The 11,193-nt window shown below is 30.0% G+C and overlaps 2 protein-coding genes across 2 annotated transcripts; both read left to right on the forward strand.

The window, feature by feature from the left end:
* The first annotated feature begins 1,489 nt into the window (after window positions 1-1,489).
* LOC119606168 lies at window positions 1,490-2,118 on the forward strand. The gene is made up of 2 exons (XM_037959568.1): window positions 1,490-1,873; window positions 1,936-2,118. Exons 1-2 carry the CDS (start codon window positions 1,490-1,492, stop codon window positions 2,116-2,118), a joined length of 567 nt encoding a protein of 188 aa, XP_037815496.1.
* A 3,337-nt stretch (window positions 2,119-5,455) lies between these two features.
* Window positions 5,456-5,857, forward strand: LOC119606169. The gene has a single exon (XM_037959569.1). It carries the CDS (start codon window positions 5,456-5,458, stop codon window positions 5,855-5,857), a length of 402 nt encoding a protein of 133 aa, XP_037815497.1.
* The last annotated feature ends 5,336 nt before the right edge of the window (window positions 5,858-11,193 follow it).

The following is an 11,193-nucleotide window of genomic DNA, read 5'->3' on the forward strand; positions in this document are numbered from 1 at the left end:
AAAATCCGCTATTTCACTAAAAAATCTATATTTTCACAAACAATGCATTGTTTTCCATTTAGTCCACCGTTTCACCAGAAAGTAGTTTTCAGCAAATTTCACCTAAAATCCAATGTTTCACTAAATATTGTAGTAAAAAAGCGATGTTTCACTTAAAATCCATATTTTAACCAAAAATCCTTTAATTCTCTTAAAATAAGTTTTTAAAAATTCGAAAATTTTCGAAAAATTCATTAAAAATTCTATATTTCACTGGCTTTCCATACAAAAATTTTTTAAAGAGTTAAAATCTGATAGATTTTTATAAAATTTTGTTTTTCGTGTCTATACTTTAACTGATATTTTTGTCTATAAATTAAACTGAATGCAAATTGTTTTTTTTTATTAATTTCAAAAAATAAATAATCATGACATCAACACTGTTCAAACAAATTATTTAAAATACAAAATAGGTACAACAACAATTAAAAAAAATAACATTTAAAAATCTAACAACTAAAATCGTTAGCAAATGTTAATGTCATTTATTATTAAACAATTTAAAAAAGATTAATTGGCAGTTGTTTAAGAAAAAAACATTATTTAAACTAGAAAAGCGTGTGAGGTTTTGAAATAAATTGAAAAAAGAATTAAAGCAGAAAATTTGGAAATTATAAAAAAGGACTCTCTAAGATCACAGCTGTCAGATATTGCAGATCATTTTTAGTTGTGTTACTCTTTATTTAAATATTTTATTGTAATCAAATTCTATAATTCTATATTTACAACCAGCAATTATTTATGCATTTAAAAACAATTATTATAACTATTACATATTTTTTTTTTTTGTCTTTATCTCTCTCTGTCTACTATCTTCTCTTAACGATCTTGTATATTTCCTAACATTTCGCTTTAGGGGTCTTAACCATCACAATTAGATTGCGCCATCACATCCATGGCAAATCTCTAGCAAATATCTTTTTACCTTCAATATCTAGAGAGTTAATCTTGATCATATTTATGTATTTTAGACATTAGAACAAGCAAATATTGATTATACGCTCATAAAAATAATGTTTATTATTATGTTATAAAAACCTGAAGCAACAAATTGCAAAAAGTGCAATTTTTAAAAAATAGAAAAAAACTATTAAATTTAATAGTTTACGAGAATGACTAGAAGCTAAAAATTTATTACACACTTTATATAGACATATTAGTCTAGAGCTGTAAGTTAAGAAGAGTTTAAGGCTTAAACATATTGTACAAATATTTTAATAAATAAGTGGATATAAGAAAAGTTTCAGTTAAACTGTAAAATACTTTTTAACTACACCAATATTTTGGCAAATATTTATGGCTTAATAATAGTAAATTTAAATAGATTTTTAATTAAAATTATCTAAATAATATTTCAATTAAAATAAAATATTTGAAAGCATTTGGTTTTAAACTTTCTAAATTATATTTCTGCACGCAACAGTCTATGTTTAACTTCCAAGCCTTAATAATGTTAATAAAATATCTCCTAAATTTACTCATCTTTCTGCAATATCTAACGGCAGCTCTTTTCGAAAAGGGCATAATACTAAAAGATCTCAAGTGTCGTCTAATGGATAAGGAATTTTTCCTTTTAGATAAATGCGACTATATCACTAACATTCACAATATCGAAGAGTTTCATTTAGTTTTAAAACTTTTTCCCAAACGTCCCATAACCAATTGTCTGCTGCAATTACAATTTCAACTTAAAAGCTTTACGGTTCCTTTAAAATTCAATGGTACCTATGATGTTTGTAAATTTATGTTAGAACGTAAGAAAAATCGGGTATTAAAACGTTTCTATGATATCTATAGACGTTATATGAATGCTAATCATGCTTGTCCCTATGATGTAAGCTTTAGATGAGATTGTTTTTTCTATAAAATTATTTTAACTAATTAAAATCATTTCAGCATGATGTTTATTTTAAGAGTTCTAAGCATATACCTATTGCTGTAAATATACCCTGGCCCAGTGGTGCATATTCATTTCAGTCATTATGGATTATAGACAAAAAGATTCGCTTTAATTTAGCTGGTATTATAGAGTTTTATAATAATAATTCCTCGAAAAAGGGATATTTTAATAGAAATTAAATCAATAAAGTGAAATAGATTGATAAAAAAAATGTGCAATTTAATTCCAAAATTGATTTCTATACGAAAACTGTAATCGATTCGATGTCATATTTTGTACACGAAAACTTAAAAAGTACTTCATTTCGATAACATTTTACATACGAAAACATACATCGATTCGATGACTTTTTACATACGAAAACATACATCGATTCGATGACTTTTTACATACGAAAACTTACATCGATTGGATGACATTTTATATACGAAAACATACATCGATTGGATGACATTTTACATACGAAAACATACATCGATTCGATGACTTTTTACATACGAAAACATACATCGATTCGATGACTTTTTACATACGAAAACTTACATCGATTGGATGACATTTTATATACGAAAACATACATCGATTCGATGACATTTTCTAAACGAAAACATACATCGATTCGATGACATTCTCTATACGAAAACATACATCGATTCAATAACACTTTCAATACGAAAACATACATCGATTCGATATCATGTTCTAAACGAAAACATACATCGATTCGATGACATTTTCTATACGAAAACATACATCGATTCAATAACACTTTGAATACGAAAACATACATCGATTCGATGTCATATTTTCTAGACGAAAACATACATCGATTCGATGTCATATTTTCTATACGAAAACATACATCGATTCGATAACATTTTCTTTACGAAAACATACATCGATTTGATGACATTTTCTATACTAAAACTTACATCGATTCGATGACATTTTCTATACGAAAACATACATCGATTCGATGACATTTTCTATACGAAAACAAACATCGATTCGATGACATTTTCTGTACAAAAACATACATCGATTTGATAACATTTTCTGTACGAAAACATACATCGATTCGATGTCATATTTTCTATTCGAAAACATACATCTATTCGATGACATTTTCTATACGAAAACTTACATCGATTTGATGACATTTTCTATACTAAAACATACATCGATTCGAAGACATTTTCAATACGAAAACATACATCGATTCGATTACATTTTCTATACGAAAACATACATCGATTCGATGACTTTTTACATACGAAAACATACATCGATTCGATGACTTTTTACATACGAAAACTTACATCGATTGGATGACATTTTATATACGAAAACATACATCGATTCGATGACATTTTCTAAACGAAAACATACATCGATTCGATGACATTCTCTATAGGAAAACATACATCGATTCAATAACACTTTCAATACGAAAACATACATCGATTCGATATCATGTTCTAAACGAAAACATACATCGATTCGATGACATTTTCTATACGAAAACATACATCGATTCAATAACACTTTCAATACGAAAACATACATCGATTCGATGTCATATTTTCTAGACGAAAACATACATCGATTCGATGTCATATTTTCTATACGAAAACATACATCGATTCGATAACATTTTCTTTACGAAAACATACATCGATTTGATGACATTTTCTATACTAAAACTTACATCGATTCGATGACATTTTCTATACGAAAACATACATCGATTCGATGACATTTTCTAAACAAAAACATACATCGATTTGATGACATTCTTTTGTACGAAAACATACATCGATTTGATGACATTCTTTTGTACGAAAACATACATCGATTCGATGTCATATTTTCGATGACATTTTCTATACGAAAACAAACATCGATTCGATGACATTTCTATACAAAAATAGACATCGATTCGTTGTCAGGTTTTCTATACGAATGCATACATCGATTCGACGACATTTTCTATACGAAAACTTACATCAGTTCGATGACATTTTCTATACGAAGACATACATTGATTTGATGGCATTTTCTATCTGAAAACTGAGTTCGAGTCAATAACATTTTCTATAGGAAAACTGACATCGATTCAATGTTATTTTCTACACCTAACCTGACATTGATTCAATGTCAATTTCTGTACCAAAAATTATGTTAAAATTTTGATTTTCACTGTATGTTTTTAAATAATTTCAAAAATTAATTACGATGAGGGCTAGATTAATATTAGATTAAACTAAATACTAAACCATTAAAATATAAATATAGACATTTAATTTAAACAATATTGTTATTAATAAAAATTTTAATTTCATAAAATAGAAAACATTAGTTCAGATTTAATTACGCGAGAGAAATGTTTAAAATTGAAAAGAAAATCATATATTTTACAATTTTACTTTTATACTCTAAAACGGTTAGTTAGCACAACTTTTGCAAAAAATATATTATAATTGCTTCCTTTAATCCTTTCTTAGTACTCCTGCACTATACTCCTAAATTGGGTAAAATGTTCTGTGGACAATGAAAATTTCGGTCACATCGTTTTGTGTGAAGCAATAAGAGATCAAAATAATATTTCATTATTTCAATATGAATTACATCTGTTGGAGAAACCTATCACGCATAGTATTCTACATTTTGGTTTATATATGAAATCCTTAAAGCATACATTCAATAAAACCTGGGATTTTTGTGAATTTCAAAAAAATCGCAATAAAATACGTGCCCTACAGAGGTTCTTTTCGAGTATAGTGAAACATACAAATTTCAATCATACGTGTCCGTTTAATGTAAGTTTAAAGAATTCTTTAAAGAGATATCAATTGTTGAGTTTTCTTTTATCATTTCAGCATGACATTTACGTGAAAGATTTAAACGTTAATAATATCGATAGGGGTTATACTTTTCCATCTGGTGATTATACATTGAAACTTATCTGGATTATGAATAAAAAGACTCGTGTTAGTGTTATAGCTTCCGCTAGAAAAGTTTGATTGATATGTAATTAATAAAAATAAAACAACTCGGAAGAATATCTCGGATTAAAGGTCTTAATTATTAGGGTATAGACTAGTGTATGACACAGAAATGACTAGAAAATGAAATAGTCTACGGTCTAGACTATTATGTAGTCTATTCACTAGTCTAGGGACTTGATCTATGATCTGGACTATTGAAAAGTCTATAAAGTAGTCAATTGATTAGTCTAGGGAATAGTCTATGAAATAATCTATGGGCTGATCTTCTAGTTTATAGACTGTTATATGATTTCGTCAATTTGATTTCCAATTTAAACATTTAATTACAATGAACATGTTGTTTCTAAAAGCTTTTTTTTTAACTAAATATCAATTAAAATTATAATCAAAATCTATTCAACATCCTCAATTAAATAAAGTGATAGATTATTAAAAAATCCACAGCATATAGTTACGCTCTGAAACGTTTCAACAAATCAGTTGTCAATAGATTTTCAAACTTAACAATATGACTTCAATATTGTTAAATATACTAACTTTAATCATTCTTCTTCAAGGGGCATTGACAGAATCTTTTGCTAGAGTCACAAGTTTGGAATGTGAGGCTATAGATACAAAATTTGGTTATTTTGAGACATGTGGCTCTAAATTGACCAGTGATGGTATCAAGGAATTCAATGTGATTTTAAGACTTCTACAGCTGCCCGTAACAAATTGTCACATACAATTGGAAGTAAATGTTTTATCGTCCATTAAGATACCCTTAACATTTAACGCCACCTATGATATTTGTGAATTTATGGAAAATTATGCCAAAAATCGGATTTTAGAGCGTTTCTATAAGGCCATAGTGCGCTTTATTAATACAAATCACACCTGTCCTTATAATGTAAGTTGTCTTATAGATTGAGTTTGAATTTTTTGTACAATTTTATTTTTTAAGCCAGCATGACATTTATTTATCCGGTTTGAAGGAGATTCCAGTTCCCATAAATCTTCCTTGGCCGAATGCTGAATATGAATTAATAACAACATGGTTAGTGGATGATATAAAACGGGTAAAAGTAGTTTTTAATTTGGAACTATTTAATTCTGATAAAACTAAAAAATTTGCGAAAAAACGTAACTATCGAAAATTTGTTAAGTTTCAATAAAAACATTTGAACAATTCATTATTATTTCAACATAAACGGTAAATAATAAAGGAAAAATTTTGAGAATTCTGTACAAATTCGAAATTATGGACTGGTCTATAGGCTCGTCTATAGGCCCGTCTATAGGCCCGTCTATAGTCCAGAATATAGTCTAGTGTATAGTCTAGTATATAGTGTAGTATATAGTTTAGTCTATAATCTAGTCAATAGTATAGTCTATTGTATAGTCTATAGTATAGTATATTATCTAGCCTATAGTTTAGTCCATAGTCTAAAGTAAGCTCTATAGTCTACTCCATAGTCTAGTCTATAGTCCAGTCTATAATCTACCCTGTAGTGAAGTCTATAGTCTAGTCTGTAGTTTAGTCTATAGTTTAGTCTATAATTTAATCTATAGTTTAGTCTATAGTCTAGTCTATAGTTTAGTCTATAGTCTAGTCTATAGTTTAGTCTACAGTCTAGTCTATAGTGTAGTCTGTAGTCTAGTCTATAGTCTAGTCTATAGTCTAGTCTATAGTCTAGTCTATAGTCTAGTCTATAGTCTAGTCTATAGTCTAGTCTATAGTCTAGTCTATAGTCTAGTCTATAGTCTAGTCTATAGTCTAGTCTATAGTCTAGTCTATAGTCTAGTCTATAGTCTAGTCTATAGTCTAGTCTATAGTCTAGTCTATAGTCTAGTCTATAGTCTAGTCTATAGTCTAGTCTATAGTCTAGTCTATAGTCTAGTCTATAGTCTAGTCTATAGTCTAGTCTATAGTCTAGTCTATAGTCTAGTCTATAGTCTAGTCTATAGTCTAGTCTATAGTCTAGTCTATAGTCTAGTCTATAGTCTAGTCTATAGTCTAGTCTATAGTCTAGTCTATAGTCTAGTCTATAGTCTAGTCTATAGTCTAGTCTATAGTCTAGTCTATAGTCTAGTCTATAGTCTAGTCTATAGTCTAGTCTATAGTCTAGTCTATAGTCTAGTCTATAGTCTAGTCTATAGTCTAGTCTATAGTCTAGTCTATAGTCTAGTCTATAGTCTAGTCTATAGTCTAGTCTATAGTCTAGTCTATAGTCTAGTCTATAGTCTAGTCTATAGTCTAGTCTATAGTCTAGTCTATAGTCTAGTCTATAGTCTAGTCTATAGTCTAGTCTATAGTCTAGTCTATAGTCTAGTCTATAGTCTAGTCTATAGTCTAGTCTATAATCTAGTCTATAGTGTAGTCTATAGTGTAGTCTATAGTGTAGTCTATAGTGTAGTCTATAGTGTAGTCTATAGTGTAGTCTATAGTCTAGTCTATAGTCTAGTCTGTAGTTTAGTCTATAATTTAATCTATAGTTTAGTCTATAGTCTAGTCTATAGTTTAGTCTACAGTCTAGTCTATAGTGTAGTCTATAGTCTAGTCTATAGTCTAGTCTATAGTCTAGTCTATAGTCTAGTCTATAGTCTAGTCTATAGTCTAGTCTATAATCTAGTCTATAGTGTAGTCTATAATCTAGTCTATAGTGTAGTCTATAGTGTAGTCTATAGTGTAGTCTATAGTGTAGTCTATAGTGTAGTCTATAGTGTAGTCTATAGTCTAGTCTATAGTCTAGTCTATAGTCTAGTCTATAGTCTAGTCTATAGTCTAGTCTATAGTCTAGTCTATAGTCTAGTCTATAGTCTAGTCTATAGTCTAGTCTATAGTCTAGTCTATAGTCTAGTCTATAGTCTAGTCTATAGTCTAGTCTATAGTCTAGTCTATAGTCTAGTCTATAGTCTAGTCTATAGTCTAGTCTATAGTCTAGTCTATAGGCTAGTCTATAGTCTAGTCTATAGTCTAGTCTATAGTCTAGTCTATAGTCTAGTCTATAGTCTAGTCTATAGTCTAGTCTATAGTCTAGTCTATAGTCTAGTCTATAGTCTAGTCTATAGTCTAGTCTATAGTCTAGTCTATAGTCTAGTCTATAGTCTAGTCTATAGTCTAGTCTATAGTCTAGTCTATAGTCTAGTCTATAGTCTAGTCTATAGTCTAGTCTATAGTCTAGTCTAGTCTAGTCTATAGTCTAGTCTATAGTCTAGTCTATAGTTAGTCTATAGTCTAGTCTATAGTCTAGTCTATAGTCTAGTCTATAGTCTAGTCTATAGTCTAGTCTATAGTCTAGTCTATAGTCTAGTCTATAGTCTAGTCTATAGTCTAGTCTATAGTCTAGTCTATAGTCTAGTCTATAGTCTAGTCTATAGTCTAGTCTATAGTCTAGTCTATAGTCTAGTCTATAGTCTAGTCTATAGTCTAGTCTATAGTCTAGTCTATAGTCTAGTCTATAGTCTAGTCTATAGTCTAGTCTATAGTCTAGTCTATAGTCTAGTCTATAGTCTAGTCTATAGTCTAGTCTATAATCTAGTCTATAGTGTAGTCTATAATCTAGTCTATAGTGTAGTCTATAGTGTAGTCTATAGTGTAGTCTATAGTGTAGTCTATAGTGTAGTCTATAGTCTAGTCTATAGTCTAGTCTGTAGTTTAGTCTATAATTTAATCTATAGTTTAGTCTATAGTCTAGTCTATAGTTTAGTCTACAGTCTAGTCTATAGTGTAGTCTATAGTCTAGTCTATAGTCTAGTCTATAGTCTAGTCTATAGTCTAGTCTATAGTCTAGTCTATAGTCTAGTCTATAATCTAGTCTATAGTGTAGTCTATAATCTAGTCTATAGTGTAGTCTATAGTGTAGTCTATAGTGTAGTCTATAGTGTAGTCTATAGTGTAGTCTATAGTGTAGTCTATAGTGTAGTCTATAGTGTAGTCTATAGTGTAGTCTATAGTCTAGTCTATAGTCTAGTCTATAGTCTAGTCTATAGTCTAGTCTATAGTCTAGTCTAGTCTATAGTCTAGTCTATAGTCTAGTCTATAGTCTAGTCTATAGTCTAGTCTATAGTCTAGTCTATAGTCTAGTCTATAGTCTAGTCTATAGTCTAGTCTATAGTCTAGTCTATAGTCTAGTCTATAGTCTAGTCTATAGTCTAGTCTATAGTCTAGTCTATAGTCTAGTCTATAGTCTAGTCTAGTCTAGTCTATAGTCTAGTCTATAGTCTAGTCTATAGTCTAGTCTATAGTCTAGTCTATAGTCTAGTCTATAGTCTAGTCTATAGTCTAGTCTATAGTCTAGTCTATAGTCTAGTCTATAGTCTAGTCTATAGTCTAGTCTATAGTCTAGTCTATAGTCTAGTCTATAGTCTAGTCTATAGTCTAGTCTATAGTCTAGTCTATAGTAGTCTATAGTCTAGTCTATAGTCTAGTCTATAGGCTAGTCTATAGTCTAGTCTATAGTCTAGTCTATAGTCTAGTCTATAGTCTAGTCTATAGTCTAGTCTATAGTCTAGTCTATAGTCTAGTCTATAGTCTAGTCTATAGTCTAGTCTATAGTCTAGTCTATAGTCTAGTCTATAGTCTAGTCTATAGTCTAGTCTATAGTCTAGTCTATAGTCTAGTCTATAGTCTAGTCTATAGTCTAGTCTATAGTCTAGTCTATAGTCTAGTCTATAGTCTAGTCTAGTCTAGTCTATAGTCTAGTCTATAGTCTAGTCTATAGTCTAGTCTATAGTCTAGTCTATAGTCTAGTCTATAGTCTAGTCCTATAGTCTAGTCTATAGTCTAGTCTATAGTCAGGTCTATAGTCTAGTCTATAGTCTAAGTCTATAGTCTAGTCTATAGTCTAGTCTATAGTCCTAGTCTATAGTCTAGTCTATAGTCTAGTCTATAGTCTAGTCCTATAGTCTAGTCTATAGTCTAGTCTATAGTCAGTCTATAGTCTAGTCTATAGTCTAGTCTATAGTCTAGTCTATAGTCTAGTCTATAGTCTAGTCTATAGTCTAGTCTATAGTCTAGTCTATAGTCTAGTCTATAGTCTAGTCTATAGTCCTAGTCTATAGTCTAGTCTATAGTCTAGTCATAGTCTAGTCTATAGTCTAGTCTATAGTCTAGTCTATAGTCTAGTCTATAGGTCTAGTCTATAGTCTAGTCTATAGTCTAGTCTATAGTCTAGTCTATAGTCTAGTCTATAGTCTAGTCTATAGTCTAGTCTATAGTCTAGTCTATAGTCTAGTCTATAGTCTAGTCTATAGTCTAGTCTATAGTCTAGTCTATAGTCTAGTCTATAGTCTAGTCTATAGTCTAGTCTATAGTCTAGTCTATAGTCTAGTCTATAGTCTAGTCTATAGTCTAGTCTATAGTCTAGTCTATAGTCTAGTCTATAGTCTAGTCTATAGTCTAGTCTATAGTCTAGTCTATAGTCTAGTCTATAGTCTAGTCTATAGTCTAGTCTATAGTCTAGTCTATAGTCTAGTCTATAGTCTAGTCTATAGTCTAGTCTATAGTCTAGTCTATAGTCTAGTCTATAGTCTAGTCTATAGTCTAGTCTATAGTCTAGTCTATAGTCTAGTCTATAGTCTTAGTCTATAGTCTAGTCTATAGTCTTAGTCTATAGTCTAGTCTATAGTCTAGTCTATAGTCTAGTCTATAGTCTAGGTCTATAGTTCTAGTCTATAGTCTAGTTCTATAGTCTAGTCTATAGTCTAGTCTATAGTCTAGTCTATAGTCTAGTTCTATAGTCTAGTCTATAGTCTAGTCTATTAGTCTAGTCTATAGTCTAGTCTATAGTCTAGTCTATAGTCTAGTCTATAGTCTAGTCTATAGTCTAGTTTTCTATAGTTAGGTCTATAGATCTAGTCTAGTCTAGTCTATAGTCTAGTCTATAGTCCTAGTCTATAGTCCTAGTCTATAGTCTAGTCTATAGTCTAGTCTATAGTCTAGTCTATAGTCTAGTCTATAGTCTAGTCTATAGTCTAGTCTATAGTCTAGTCTATAAGTCTATCTATAGGTCTCTAGTCTATAGTCTAGTCTATAGTCTATCTATAGTCTATGTCTCTAGTCTAGTCTATATCTAGTCTGGCATAGTCTAGTCTATAGTCTAGTCTATAGTCTAGGTCCTATAGTCGAGTCTATAGTCAGTTCATAGCTAGTCTATAGTCAGTATATAGTCTAGTCTATAGTCTAGTCCTATAGTCAGTCTATAGTCTAGTCTATAGTCTAGTCTATAGTCTAGTCTATAGTCTAGTCTATAGTCTAGTCTATAG

This window comes from Lucilia sericata, unplaced genomic scaffold (assembly GCF_015586225.1).
Source record: "Lucilia sericata isolate MDLA Ls3-8-SP2 unplaced genomic scaffold, ASM1558622v1 Contig000555F_arrow, whole genome shotgun sequence".
Lineage (NCBI taxonomy): Eukaryota > Metazoa > Arthropoda > Insecta > Diptera > Calliphoridae > Lucilia > Lucilia sericata.

What these genes read in the sequence shown, in the direction of transcription:
- LOC119606168 (XM_037959568.1), top strand. Translation starts at nt 1,490, where the DNA reads ATGTTAATAAAATATCTCCTAAATTTACTCATCTTTCTGCAATATCTA. An exon ending in ATCATGCTTGTCCCTATGAT is followed by an intron (nt 1,874 to 1,935) that starts GTAAGCTTTAGA and finishes AAATCATTTCAG; the next exon opens with CATGATGTTTATTTTAAGAG.
- LOC119606169 (XM_037959569.1), top strand. Translation starts at nt 5,456, where the DNA reads ATGACTTCAATATTGTTAAATATACTAACTTTAATCATTCTTCTTCAA.